This window comes from Cephus cinctus, unplaced genomic scaffold (assembly GCF_000341935.2).
Source record: "Cephus cinctus unplaced genomic scaffold, Ccin1 Ccin1_scaffold0084, whole genome shotgun sequence".
Taxonomy (NCBI): Eukaryota; Metazoa; Arthropoda; class Insecta; order Hymenoptera; family Cephidae; genus Cephus; species Cephus cinctus.
Genome location: NW_014332824.1, coordinates 238859 through 254671, shown reverse-complemented (window position 1 = coordinate 254671; position 15813 = coordinate 238859). Strand labels below are relative to the sequence as shown.

The 15813-nt window shown below is 35.6% G+C and overlaps 1 protein-coding gene across 2 annotated transcripts in view; it reads right to left on the bottom strand.

Moving 5' to 3' along the window:
• Positions 1-5553: 5553 nt before the first annotated feature.
• The window catches only part of LOC107271798 (putative mediator of RNA polymerase II transcription subunit 12), a 40627-nt gene continuing 30367 nt past the window's right edge, over positions 5554-15813 (bottom strand). For both annotated transcript variants that reach the window (XM_015748222.2, XM_015748231.2), the window contains exons 2-4: positions 11992-12047; positions 11826-11893; positions 5554-11580 (exon numbers count right to left, since the gene is read on the bottom strand). In XM_015748222.2, coding sequence (XP_015603708.1) covers positions 7564-11580; positions 11826-11893; positions 11992-12016 — 4110 coding nt within the window. In that variant the 5' untranslated portion in view covers positions 12017-12047 and the 3' untranslated portion in view covers positions 5554-7563. The remainder of the gene's footprint in view (positions 11581-11825; positions 11894-11991; positions 12048-15813) is intronic.

Genomic DNA, 15813 nt, shown 5'->3' with positions numbered 1-15813 from the left:
ATTACGGAATTAAAATTAATATATCGATCATCGACCATTTATTATCACAGAAAGGTTTTAAGGGGTAGGTTATAATATATATCAATTTCAACAGTCTTAAATATGCAACGACTCTTTCGTTATTACATTATTATGTCTGGCTACAATGTAGAACTTCATGAGCTTTATATGTACCCTACTTACTCAAAAAGAGATAAACAAGAGGATTATGTAAATGTGATCATATTAACCAAAGGTATTATACATTTTACAAAGAGAATTAAAGTAATTAATGTTTTTTACCCTGCACAAGTCACCCACTGTTTTCAAACGCTAGTCACATGGGATAATTAAGGGATCATCACAGTGTAACCGCCCGAAAAATAGCCGATTTTCGCGATTTTTTTGTAGGTGGATGGGATAAGGTAATCGGTCTAATTTTTTTTTTACAAATTAAAACATCTATGAAGTATACAGTGATTTTTAAAAAATTTCTTTATGTATTGTTTAACGTTGTTTTTATTTGTGGAAAATTGAATGCAAAGAAAATGGTGTCCCATGGTGGCCAGGATTGCGGGCGCAAATTTTATCTGAATCAAAAATTTCAAATGGTTTATAAATCTGTAAGAAAGCCGCTATGCTCCTATGGAGGCTTTTTTGTTGTTAGTGAAATTTAAAAAAATTGCGTCGGTTTGAACAAAACGTATAAAATTTAGCCTTTTTTTCGACAGTTTTTCGTAAAACAAAATAGGAAGATTTCAAAAAAAAACTTCCATAGCAACATAAGAAATGACGTGAAGTATGTTCTGTTAAAATTTCAAATGGATAGCTTGAAAATTCTTACTTTGAGAGTGGCCACTGTTTTGAAAAACACCATTCCGAGAATAACGCTTTTAAAGTTCGGAGTGCGAGAGGTCTGACCCTCCAATCCCTTTTTCTAAGAAAGGCTGTAGCGACCGAAATCATTCGAATTTCGACATAAAAATTGGACAGAATATTTATAACTGTGTATACTATCAGATAATGAAAAAAAAAAAAATCGATTTTTTGAAAATTTTACACTGTGATGGTCCCTTAAGTACCCCGAATCAAATTTTTGTCCGACACTCCTTAATAAACGTAGATTTATTTCTATTTTTTCTATTACAGCTTTAGTATTTTAGCCCTATTACTCATTAATTATGCCGTACAATTTAGTAATGACACATGGTCTATTTATAATAGATACAGGATTGATATGCTGATACTTAAATGGTAGACAAAAATAAGACACTGGAGTAATTTATTAACCCAGGATGACTAGCGCCAGGCAAAAATAATAATCTTCAAAACACATTCAACGGGTTTTACATATGATAGACATTTCTTTTAATCACTTATTTAAATCAAATAAATTATCTTTTATCTATTGTTATATTAATATGCGTTAATTCTTAAATATTCCACGTAAACTTTCAAATTGTATTACACGATTGTCTAGTAAACATAACTTTATCGTAGAAGAAACATTAGTTTTAAGAATTTACGAATATTTTGACTATCATGTTTTACAGACATGAAATTTTTTTACACGGTTTTCTGAACGCAATTGCATACGCAATTTCGATTTTCTAAGAAAAATAGGTGTATCATTTAAAAATTAATCAAATCGCTTTACCTACTTACATGCATGTTTACTTATATCATTTATTTTTGTATCATATCATTTTGTAAAATAAAAATTTCATAAAAACAGTTGTAATATATTCTCGTTCTTTCAAGACACTGCAAAAACTATTACGTGTTTTATATTGTAATAAACTTGATATTTCACTGCTGTTAACAAGAATCATTATCATTCAATCTGTTTATCGACAAGAAATTTTATTTCGAATAATACTAAAAGTAGTACATACTTATAATTGCAGAAACCTATTTTGAATACAAAGTATTCTATCGCAGTCACATTCTGATTTTAAAACTTTGTGTATACATAAAAAGCATTTCCCAATATTCCTATCAATTACGATTTTGTAATTGAGATCGTGATATCAGAGAATTTGCATATTTTTGTTAGCAGGTTTTATGTTCATCCATACGTAATACTAATTCATAATTAAAATGTAAAGAAATGCTAAATAATTATTAATTAAAACGAAAGTAAAATCAATTATAACTGAAAAGTAATTCTAAATAAATGTAATTATTTATGGCTGAATATTTAAACAAATATTTAGAGTAAGGTCTAAAAGTGGATATTGAATAAGAGTTTTAAAAAACACTATTAAAAACGTTATCTAATTAATCAACTTTATACTAATGTCAATTGTGCACAATAATAGTTACTACCTGTTACTCTTGATAGTTATTACTATTTGATATACCATTCGCATATTTTATCGGTATTTCTTAAACTCAGAACACTATAGTTTTCAGACTTACATATATGATTCCTATATATAAAATGGACCATCTATTAAATATTCATTATTCAATTGAAACCATTCATTACCGTTGGCAAACAAATCATTGGCAAGAGAAATTTTCATAATGGGATATAGCTTCGATTTTACGAAAACCATTCATATGCTATATTCCATTTCTTTGTATTCATAATTTTTTCATTAATGCAATGCAACATTCATAAAATCATAAATTTTCAATTTTCAATAATGCATTGATTATATAATACTTCAAAACACTATTAGCATTCACGAAAATGTTAATCACTATTGTTCCGTTCTACTTGAAGTGAAGTACGTGAACTCCGTTCATACGTACGCATGTGCGTGTCATTAAAATAAATAGTAATTTCTGCCACTTGCGATTGAAACAAGGATAGAAACTTTAAGGCCCTATTCTACTTTGCCGGTCAAAAAATGGGTGATTTTCAGGATTTTTTTTTATTGGAACGACAATTGCTATCGGTTAAAATTGTTTTTATTCGAAAACACGTTCTTTAAAGAGGAAACAAATTTTTTAATTAAAAGTTTACAAAATTAAACATAAAATAGACGGCGTTGCGCGGAGCTCCTTGAAAAAAATCGTTTCTATTGGTGCAAATGATTTTGATCGTTTGGCTCATGTGAAGCACAAAAATAGAAATTATTCTTAATTAGTGAGACTATGACCGGTACCAGAATTAAGACTAAATAAAAAAATGGCAAAATTACTGGAGTATGAAAAAAACCGGTCAAAAAGGCGGGGTTTTTAATATCTTATTTGTTAAATAAAAATATGTAATTGTTACTTTAAATTCTAATTTTGGTAGAGGCGATATTCAATGATGTGTAGAATATAATGTTAAAATTAAAAAAAAATCGGACGAGTACTTTTTTTAATATCATTTGCACCAGGTGATAAAAGTAGTTTCAAGATAAATCGATTTAAAGTTGATATTGACAACTATAAATTGATAAATTGATATTGACTTAAAACTTGTTAGAAATATATTGAATACAAATTAAATTACTCACTATACGAATATTTGCAAATAATAGAGACCGTATTGTTTTCCCTAATGAATACGTTGTCGAATCGTTGTTTTCTCGGAAATTCAGATTCCCGAATATGGATATCTTCACATATGGTACTATAATCGTCGTTACGCGAATTTACTAGAAACGTTCATGTAATAGTGAGAGTGCTGGTAGTTTCTAGTAGTTATTTTCCGTAAAGGTATAATTCGGGCATGTTCTATTATCGTGTGCATTAACGTTGCCAACAATAAGGCCTGGACAAAACTGTGAAAATATTCGGAATTGTATAAGTTCTAAAAATATTTCGAACAAAACGAACGATTTTAATAGTTTTCTACAAAATAAAATAAATATTATTTTTACCTATTTATAGAGATTTTAATATTACATTATACACTACTTTTATTAGCAATTAAAAAAATGAGATTAACTGTAAGTTTACCACATTTCGAATTTATCTGATATACTATATTCATCAAGGAAAGATAGTAGACAAAATGATAAAATCACTTGTTATTTATCTTGGAAATCGTGTCGTTCGAGAATTGCATATGCGTATATGTGAAATGAAGGTGTCAGTCTGATAATTTGGCTTTAAATAATTATAACCTTAAAAATAAGACTGATAAATATATAATGAAAACATTAAACTATGAAATATAAATAATAAAATATGTATAAAACTATAAAATTGTGACTAAAATATTTCTTAACTTTGTTATCCCTATTTGCGCTTGCTTCAGACTTTGTTCCTTTCGTAAACAAACGTCAAGGATGTTGTCTCTTCAATCCAAGATATGTGTAATATGTGTTATGTAACTTATGCATGAAAAGCACTATTTTTCGTGCCTCCAAAGTGTAGCGTAAGTAAGTAAACTCGACTTCGGCTCGTGTCGCTATGTTACTTGTGAGGCTCGTGCGACCAACTTCACCGCCTGCCTATAAAAATCGCTTTCTTACCCTCGTATCGCAAAGTACTATAATGTAGCTAGACATAAATTCTTCAACTAACCGAGTGTCATTCTTTGCACTGTAATTGTTGCACGATACAGTTTATCGTTAATCGCTAACGTGTTAATACAATTATCTTTCAAAAGTATAATATTCATTTCTAATATAATTATTGTGTTTTTCATCATTGCAAATTAAAAAACCGAATACACGCACATACACGTACTACAAATTTTCCTCATTTGGTAACAAGATTCTAATATGACGACAAAATAATATTTAGATATATGAATGTTAGGTTAGCGATCATTACTATGTAAATATATACAACCGCATATTATATAATCGCGTATGGAATATAAATCGTCTAATTTGGTTATACTATTATTCAGTTGCACTAAACAATTAAACATTCAATATATTCTGCTGCCTATTAAAACTACAAACACCTGATTAATAATAGTTTAAAAATTCGTATCTCTCAAATCATTCACTGATATTCTTATCCTACTACCTTAAGTAGTCGCGCAACGTCTACTACGTCCTGACACCGTTTCGACTCAAAGATATTTATGTGTGAAACCTGTAGACTCGTGTATTCTTCAATTAAATGCTTCTGCATCCTTCGATAGACTCTTATATACAACATTGGAGCACCTCATTGGAACATATCTAGTTCACAAGGAACCATATTATTTTTCTCTGTAAAATACGTATGACTACTTAAGCGGTGGAGAAGAATATACAAATATTTGTTTAAAGTATATGTAATAATAATTATTTTATGCGATCAGTATTTGATTCTTTTATTGTTGTATTCAGAAGGGTAAAAAAAATACTATACACTACTGTCTGAAAAATGTGTAAGCGAGAGTGTTATTTACATGATTTTTGTAATACAGTTTAATTACCATGCCTGAATGTATGTATTATAAAAGTGTGTATTCCATTACTGTATAATATTATGGAAATTACAATAAAAGTAAATTATCGAGACATAGAATTAGTTGTCAGTTAATCAATTCTTACCCAAATTCAAAGAGAATACAGATTACCATTACTGGGGTCTTCGTGAGCTTTGGCTTTTTTACATGTAGCATGAAATGGAACACAACATATAATATTTATGATATCCAATACTCAAAACAAAGAAGTACGCTTCTAATATAATATAATACTTTATTATATTAATTTGCGAATATTTACAAAAATTACACAATGTCATAGAAATTGGGAACATTTCTTTAATAAATAACAAAATTAGGTACGTTGAATTGTATAAACGTTGTTCATAGGCTTAAATATTTAACATAAAACATACAGACGGTCCGCGAAGCAATGTCTTTTTTTATAGTTCGTAAACAAATGCAATTCTTAACAATCACATGCGCGAATTTTCATAAAATCATGAAAATCTATACTAAAATAGAAAAAATATATTTCAGTCTAGAAATTTGGACGTGCACACTATGTAAAAAAACTGTATTAGACCCACCTGTGACTTGCTAGAGACTTCATTATTTTCGATTTATAACAAAAATGACATCATCCTCTTGGACCGACTATACTTTAAATGAAGGTATAGCAAAACATTGGTAGAATGAGATTATAAATTACAGTTCCATGAATAAAGAAATTACAATTACATCGTTATTCAAAATTATATTAAATCCGAGGTTGAATATTATAATAATGAATATTTTGATTAAATCTAACATGAAATAATAAGTGTAATGTTTAACATGACGAAATATATTCTTCGAAATATTTTTTAATTAATTTGCTTCCTCATGGATTTAAATTCTCGAAGAAATGCGCTCATGATAAACTCGAACAAGTTTGGTATTCCAATTAGAATGGAGCATTCGTTACTTATGAATTTTTATTAGTTACAATTAAAATCCTATAATTGTTATGTTCGATTTAAAATGACATAATGTAGAAATATAGATGCAAAAAACAAATAGCTAATTTTAAAAATAATAGCAGTATGAACATTTTCCATGTGCAGATACTTACGTTATACGTTGCAATTTTTACTTAAATTATGTCATTCTGGATCTGAACTTACAGTAATTACCATTACAATAATCCTATTGTTCTGCAGGAAATTTTGGTAATATTAATGTTAATTAATATTAATTAATTACAATTGTGTTTGCAGCAAACGCTAGTTACGCAAAATTACTAACAAATCTCATAATAATAGTTTAACGGTATATATCTCATTATATTATGTATATTCAATGTCACAGTATTCTTTTAAACAAACAGAAAGTAATCGTAGGCCATTGAGTATTTTGATCCCTGCGCAACAGTAGGAAGAAGAATAAATTAGGGGAGCCTATAAAAAAATACCAGAACAATATCGTATATTTACATTCTCATTGAACCGCTGCGATCATAGATATTCCATCAATTTTAGATAAATTTATTTTGATACACGTGCAATGAATTTAAAATAACAAAGTTGAGTTATGTGCAGTACTATGGTACCGATTAAGGTGAGGGTCTGTGTAAACGGCATCAATTCAATATTAAAGTTTTGTGTAGTAACATAATACATAATACGTAATACACATAGCAGCAGGGTCACAGCAGATACCATTTAATCGCCATTATCTTATAAAAATAATTTGCTTTCACGAATATATCAAATTAAATACAAGAAATTCAAAGATATTCATTTTTAGATAATATACATTTTTAAAATAAATCTATATTTGTGTTCTGAGCAGTTGTGAAATAAATCTTGGTCTGCAATTATAAAAGAAAACATATTATTATTTATTTAACCCTAGAACACCACACAGTTTTTACATCAACGCGCGGGTCACACATATTCTGTCACACAATGGCTCATAAATCGCAATGTAACTTTGTAACGAATACAAATTTTATAACTTAATTATAGTGAAATCAAAATTACAGAATACATTTAACATGAATAATTAAAATGAAGTGAAAAAGAATAATTTTTTTAAAAGTTACATGTTTTAGAAGAAAAGGTGCCGTGGAGAAGGATCAAAAAATCAAATCTCTTATATTTAGGCACACGTGTGATAGTTTACGCCTAACTATATGACGCTTGGAATATCAAATAATAATATCAACTCAACGAAATTCCAGACATACTACAGCTACTATTTGTATCAGGGTCAGCTGAAACTCTACACTATTCCTTACTGGATAACTCTTGGAAAAATGCTTCTATTGGCAATGTCGGTTCATCTGTCGAAATTTTAAAATTTGGGTTAACCACACGGCTTTCGGTAACTGGCGAAACAGCTTTAAACAATCCAGGTTTGTCATAAAGAGCTGATGCTGAACTGGTTAGATCAGCAACACTCTGAGACGCTTTTGCAAATAACTCTTCCTCTAGCTGTAAATCGGCAGCAGTTGTTGTTTCTATTATAGATGTGGATTCAGTGCTCGTTAGATCACCTGGACGACTACCTTCAACGTCACTCATAACATTATCATTGTTCATTCTTATTACATGAGGCAATTCGACTATTTCCATGCCATTCTCGGATGATGTCAAAGGACTTTTTTCATTCCTGGTCACAGATTCAACATTTTCAATGATCTTCTTTGATGTAGTGGCACTTTCTTCTTTACTGACGACCTCATTCGCACTCTCTATCAGCGTTGGCACAGTAGTGGCTACTGAGTAAAAGCTCGTTTCTTCTGCTGTCATTTCGGTAGCATCCTCTTTCTTTACTTGAATCTCCTCATTAGTGTTTTCTATTTTGTTCTTGAGGACACCTGGACGTCTTCTAATAGCTGACGAGAATACGTTCTCGGGACGGGCCGTGCTGTACCTAATGCTAATTTCATTCTGACCATCCTGCCTGTTTCCGTTTCCAATACTCGATGAAGATGTTATTCTACTTTTGTAAAGATGACCATTCTGATTGAGTTTTCGTTTAGGTGTGAACCTGTTGATCCTGTCTGTAGTAGAAATGCTCTGTTTGTACTCAGACGTTTCACGAACTGGCTTTGCAGTGGAAGTTATTCTGTATGAGGTTCTAGACATATACTTGTATCTTCCGGTCGTTTCCCTAGGAGAGTCAGAAGTTTCCTGTGATTTTGGAGTGCTGCTTCTTTGTCTTGTTTGCATTACTGAATGTGATGTCGCTTCTGTTGTTGATAGCTGACCTACTCTATTTTTATAATCTAATCTGCTTTTATAATCTTTGACGCTGAAACGTGGACGCGTTGCGTTACCAAATCTCAACGGACGAATTCGATGTGATGCTCTAGTAGTCGACGGAATGACATTTGTAGTGCTCATTTGTAATTCTGTGGTAGTTATAGTAGCAGTAGAAGGAGTTGTAGTTGTCATAGATACTGGCAGTGTTGTTGCCATAGTAGTATAAGAAGCAGCTGTAGTCGGAAGATTCACCTGATTCTCTTCTCGTTTGTCGAAGAGTTCCTCTAGCGGAATATTTTGTAATTTTTCAAGGTGTTCGCGCGACGCGTCCTGTCGGATGTAATGTTCTTCAGGAAATGCAACTTCCGTTTGACGTTCAGGAAGTATACTTGCGGTAGATAATTCTTCAGCTTCCTGGCTGGAAATCGTATATACTTGTGTCATGAATTCCTCGGCAGGCGATACAGGATTCTTTTCAAAACTGGTAGGATAATTTTCCCATTCGGTCGTTTCTTTGTAAGTCGTTTTGGTCGGTTTAATAATTTCTGTCACGACTTCTGCTTCGAATGGTTCCCCCGGATGTACACGAACATGATGCCCAGGACGTTTTCTAATAGCAGGTCGCCTCTCTGTCACCACCTCCTCTGCAAGAGTCGGTTGAGTGGGCCGGATTGGTCTCCGTTTTTTAGCCAAGTCTATTTGTGGCGCATGATCATATTTTAGATAATCATCTTCGTTTGCTGATGCGGTAGTATCCACTTCCGATGGCGATGTTGGGCGCGGTCTACGCCTGACTCCCCCATTTAGTGGTCTACGAATTCTTGAACGTACTTTCACAGATATCGTTGATGAATCTGGTTGTATCGTCGTTTGTACTGGTACTTCTGATAAGGAATTGAATGTGGTCTCAAGTTGAGGTGAAGCTTCCGTTGCCTGAACTTCATAAATTGGTGTTGTCGGTCGTCGTCGCCTATATTGACCCCTTTGTGGTTTTACTGGTCTATGAGTTCGAATTTTCAATTCCGGTTCTCGAGTGATCACTTCCGGTTCATTATTTCCTTGGGTTTGTGTATATTCACTTCCACCATTCGAGTCTGATGATTCAGGTTTTTGAAGTTGTTGCTGTTGCTGTTGTTGCAGTTGCACTGGCTGTTGCTGTTGCTTCTGTTGATGTTGATAATTAATTGGCTCGTTGATTTGCTCATTATCGTGATGGTGCATATTTTCTTCTGTAACTAATTGTGACAATTCGTATTGTCTTTGCTGTTGTTGCTGTTGAGCAATTAACCTCTGCTGTTCCTCAAATCTTTGACGATGTTCGAGAGTTTTTTGGTTTTGTAATTGTTCTTGTGCGTGTTCCTGTCGTTCGGCCTCAATTTTTTTAAAATCAGTTTCCTTTTGCTGGTTCTCAAGTATCCGTAACTCTTCTTGTCGTTTTTTTAATTCGTCTTCTTGTTGTTGTTGTATCTTCTGTTGCCGCTGCATTTCTTGCTCATGGAGCCGTTGCCGATCACGCTGTATCAACTGTTGTTGAATCAAATATTGTTGCTCATTGAAGTGTTTCAATGAGATACTTTCCGGAGTCTCATATTGTGGTTCTACCGTCTGTTGTTTCACAGTTGTAACTGGAATACCTGCTGATTGATACTGCTGCTGGAGATCTGGTCGAAGAAAAACGAGTTCCGGAATCCGTTGCTGTTGATGATGGAGTTGCTGCTGCTGATGCTGCTGCTGATGCTGATGCTGATGCTGCTGTTGCTGGTACTGCTGCTGCTGGTGCTGCTGGTGCTGCTGCTGCTGCTGCTGATGCTGCTGCTGTCGCTGTTGTTGCGATGTCGGATAACTGACGAGTGGCTCTTGACGAAACTTGATAGGCGAGTTTTTGTTAGGCAACACTTCGTTGATTTCTGTTGTGAATTTTGATTTCTGAATCGGCCATGCCGAAGGTGGTGATGTGAGATCTTGGTGCTCAGAGACGTAGTAAGTGCTACCAAGGGCGCTGGTGGCAGTTGCTACACCGATTCCAGCTTGAATTGTGTTAGGAGCTTGAGATTGCAAAAACTTGCCTAATGTTGAAGAGGGCGTCGTTGTAGAGGCGACCGGCACTGTCGACGAAGTGTCAAAGTTGTTTGAAGGGGAAATATTGTCATAGGACAATGATGGTCGGAAATTAAAACCAAATGTTGATGAAGGAGTGACATAGCTAACCTCATGACTTTCATGAACTAGAAAGGCTGGATCGCGTTCATATGACGTCTTATACGGTGCTGGGTGGTCTACTTGACTATAGAAGTTTCCGGCATTACCATTTAAAATTTGCGGCGTATGAGTTTGCTGAAATGTCTCAAAATTCTCAGATAACTTATGCTTGACATTAAAGCTGGCCGGAACTTCGGCAGAGGGCGGTTTTAGAAAAACCTTGTTGTTATTACTGGTGACCTTCTGGGGCTCAAATGGTTGAGCTGAATGTCTGGGTAGTTGTAATGTTTGTTGAATTCCAAACCCATCAATAGGACGAAGCTTTGAAAATCCTGGTGAGTGCGTGGATGACGAAAATCCTGTCGGCTTGATGAAAAATGGTGCATTGCGTATATCAGCCTGTGGACCCGTAGATATAAGGCTCGCTTGTCTCAGGAAGGCGTCGTTGTCGCGTAAAATTCCCTTTCTGTGCGGTTCCGTGTCAAATCTAAAGACATCACGTGGTGGCGGCACCAGGAACGTATATTCCCTTGTTTCCGAAGGTAGAATCTGCTTGATTGGATGATCTTTATGCTTTATTCTAGCTTTGGTGGCAGCATGACCGAATACACTAAAACTGCCCAAAATACTCGGCGGACTGTATTCATGCTGCTGATTCGTCTTGTACTGAATCCTTGACTTCTCTGATGACGCCATGTGCTCCTGATACTTTCCCAAAATGGGATGGGTTAGCCGCTCATTGTAATTGTTTGAAGACGTGCCACTATTGGTGCGAATACCGTCGTATCCGGTGAATGGTCGCCACCCATTCGCTATCATCGAGGAATGCGTTGATGCCTGCAAAAATATTAACATCTTTCGTCATGATAATACAAAATTGTAAGATAACGATTGTTTAATAAATAATTTCTTTTACTACTGACAATGTAACTATGTTCTCAATTTCATTTTTCATTAAATGCTATAGGAGCAAAAAAATTATTACAAAATAGTAAATAATATCATTAATTCCAAAGTGACCATAACTACGCTTTTCATGTCGTTCTATATTTAATAAATTTTTTTTTACAAAATTAACATACACTTTTGATGTCAGCGCGATCAATGGGAATGGTGATTGCTTGAACGGACACCCATACTGTCAGCGTCCCTGTATGTAATAAAAATGTTACAGAATAGCTTTTACTACCGTTAATTATGGATTAGGTACTTAAAAAAAGACAACTTGATTTTAGTTTTTATACTCACAGCATAATATTTGCCTAAGTAACATAGTGCGGCTTTATGTCATTTACGAATCAGATCTAAAACATAGCAAATGAGTATTATTAACATAAGATTTAACTATAAAATAAATAGTATAAACGTGTAACCATAAATTGGATATCGAATTAGAAACACTGTGTTTATAAAATTAACCATTAAACAGGCAGTAATAAGATTATTTTGAAATTTTTTAAGCAAATCCTACTTGCCTTCTATATCTTATAAAATGTAATTACAAATGTTTAAGTTACTACATACAATATATATCTCGACTTCATAAGATTTAAAAAGGGTCAGCGAATCACAAGAAGAATTTGAAAATAATAAATGAATATTATCAATTAATGTTTTGTAAATTTGATATAAATGCGATATAATCCACATGATCTGATGTGATTCAATGAAACACTATTACAGTCAGTCGAAGATTACATGCAGGTGATTCGTGCCAATTGAGTAATAACATGTTCGACGTTCAAGGGTCGGGTACCACGCTCAAAAAGGTGTCTAAAAATTATGGTAAAGAGGTTCAAAATGCCCCAGTGTGCAATAAGTGTGAAAGTGCTTATCATCAAAGCTATTAAGATACAGTGAAATTAGTAACTTTATATCACGAGTTATACTATAAAGATGAGGCAGAGTGGGTGAATACCAGCCAGTGTATAATCTCAACCACTCTAATTTCACCTGAACAAAGAATACTACGAAGAGAGCCTTGCTTCCTGGAAAAAATCTCCTTTTATAAATTTCATAAGCCATAATAAATGTTCTTAACGTGCTCCGCTAGTTCCTAATGATCGAAGGGTGGACGGCTAAAGGTGGCGTAGATTAACTCTCGGATTCACGTTATCGATGTCCAGTTAAGAAAATATGTCATAATATATGTTGTGCCGTGGCATTTCGACATGCACGCCACAAAACGTAACATTCTGCGACTTCAGGCTACATCGAGAGGCCCTGTGCGTGGGGAAGGGATTTCCTGGCGTTGGACTGTATATTATTTGTTGAATCTGTATTTATTTCTCCCGTGGGAACGTTTTTTTTGTGTTTTATATTTTTCAAGCGGATCCGAAAGGATCTTGTCAAAATTTGAATACAGCGGGCCCCGAGAGTGCCAACTATGGGCCTGGTGGGACGCACTGGCGAGCCGACGCGACAGCCAGACCGGAGCACACACCCTAAGAGGCCGGGTACGCGGAACATTCGGCGAGCATCTCTCCGATCCAGAGGACATACGGAAGTTGCAGTAACGGCCTGGAACCGTCCATCGAGGGAGCAGAGGTGGATGTGATTCCCACCTCCCGAAAATATCACTGCAGCCATCTCAAACATGAGAGATGCCAGGATCTACTTTATCGGAATCGAAGAAAACAATTGAAGATCGCAAGCTCTCTGGTGAAGTCGATGGGTCCGCCAATCAGATTGGCCTAAGGGATGTATTACAGCGCGCCTCTTGGGAAGGTTCCCAATTTTCGAAATTTTTACCGTCACTCACGGTGTTGCGGAGCCTAGGAACAGACGTGTATTCGTCTGGTAAATTTTGTATAGTCTCGTACTGTTTTGTTCTAGTTTTGTCGGATTTGCATAGTATTGTATAATGTATAACAATTAACCGGTATTTGTATAGTATTGTATAATGTATAACAATTAACCAATAATGTACCGTGCCGTTTTGCGACCGCTTGAGGGACCAGTATCAAAGAAATTGTGTCTGGAGGATATCTGGAGTAACTAGGAAGGCGGTGAGTGACGCTTTTGTGAGTTGGCCATATTTACGTGAATGAGAGATAGACCGTGTCGCAGTGTCGTGCCTTACGCACTCTCCATCATTATTGTATCCGTGGATAGTCTTCTTAAACTATTTAAAAAATAATAAGTGCGTAATTTCGTTTAGCTAAGTAGCAGTCACGATTAACATGTTTTTTATGACACCTGCATCGAAACTTCAAGTTTCAATGTCTCTACAGAAAGTCGAAACAAGCTAATTTCAGGCCAATGAGGAGGACAACTATTAGCGGATGCATAAATTGCGAATGCTTTAAATCAGCGGGCAGGAACATGCTTGTAAGTCAAATTCAATGTTTGTTTCAGCCCTATTAGTTTGTCATTTGTTGGCCAGTTACTTCAGTTTCCTTATCTTATTTTTATAAGTGACAGTTCTAGCAATACAATCATCACAATTTATGCATACGCTAATAATTCCCCGTACCATTAGCCATAAATTAACTTGTTTCTGACTGGCTCATTATCAAGAGACTCGGTCGAGTCTCGCGCCAAGTACAGGCAACCCGCCGTACGGGGCACGGCCCGTCGAGACCCTTTACTTGAAGCATCTCTTGTACCTGTGTTTCGACTCAAATATTTTATGAACGGCTGTATGTGAGAAAAATTTATTGATACATTCACTCTAGGAATCAAGGGTTCTGAATTGATTGCCACCAAATTCAATACGATTAGTGTACAGGATCAGGACGTGTTCACATGGCGAGCGAGATGATTTTATTTTAGGTCCGTCGTCGTCATTGTCGTCGTCGTCGTCGTCGTCGTCTTCGCACGTCCATCGCCTTTTTTACACGACAGATGGCGTTGACTGCTTTGCCTTCTTTACCTATTTGTACTCTGTATGGTGTTAGTAATTAACGAATATACAACACAATCAAATACAGTTTATACGTCAAGCTACCGTTCATACCGAATTTCCAATTAGTATAAGGGTGCTTTCACAACAGTACAGAGTTATTAAGTTTTTAACAGCATTCATGTGGAGCGCGCGTATATGGGTGTATGTATATGTGTGCTTCGTCACAGTTCCTCGTATTTTAGGTAACAGTTTGTCCAGGTATTCCCCTCAGTAGTTTTCTGTATCTAGGTCGCGGACGGGGAAGTCCAGGGTGTATAAATGTTCCGCTCCGTAGTTTCTTGTATCTAGACACTAGATGTAGAAGTCCAGGGTGTCCAGGTGTTCCGCTCCGTAGTTTCCTACATCTAGGTGTCAGACGTGGAAGTTCAGGGTGTTCAGGTGTTCCGCTCTGTAGTTTCTTGTATCCAGGTACTGGATGTGGAAGTCCAGGGTGTCCAGGTATTCCGCTCCATAGTTTTCTGTATCTGGGTGTCGGTTGTGGAAGTTCAGGGTGTCAAGGCGTTCCGCACCGTAGTTTCTTGTATCTAGGTGTCGGACGTAGAAGTCCAGAAATGTGTGCAACAAGCGCCGCTTTAGCGCTTCGCTCAAACTATAGTATTCTCTCTGATGTTCGCACGGTCTAAGGTACGTAAATAATCCAGCACACTCTCCTCTCTTACGTTTACCACATGGACTCAACAAGCTGGACATCATTAACGACGCTTATATGCATTGAAGATTACATTTTCTTTAAAAATGTGTATATGTTGTGACGTGGTAGATTTTACCCCGTCAGGTCCTCGGCGGGAACTGTGGTGTTACGCGGGAAAACGCGTATTAGAGAAGAATCCAGGCAAGAAGCCACCACCTCAAGGGCTAACGAAGTTGCGAATTGATTGATTTCTGATTTTGTTGTTTTGATTTTTGCTATGTCCTATGCCGCGAATATTGTATTCGCGGGCTTACCGAATCTGAAGAAGAACTAGCGACGGATCAGCAGCGTGGGAGGAACGAGGACGAAAGGCTGAGTGACGTCAGAGCGCCGGCAGGGCCCAAGCTGCGCGCGCTGTAGCGCACCGCGCCAATCACCTCGCGACTTGGATCAACTCTACGCACGCTATCACCCGAGCTACATGAACTGATCTACGCGTACCGAGTGACTAGCAGGGAGCTATTACTCTTTC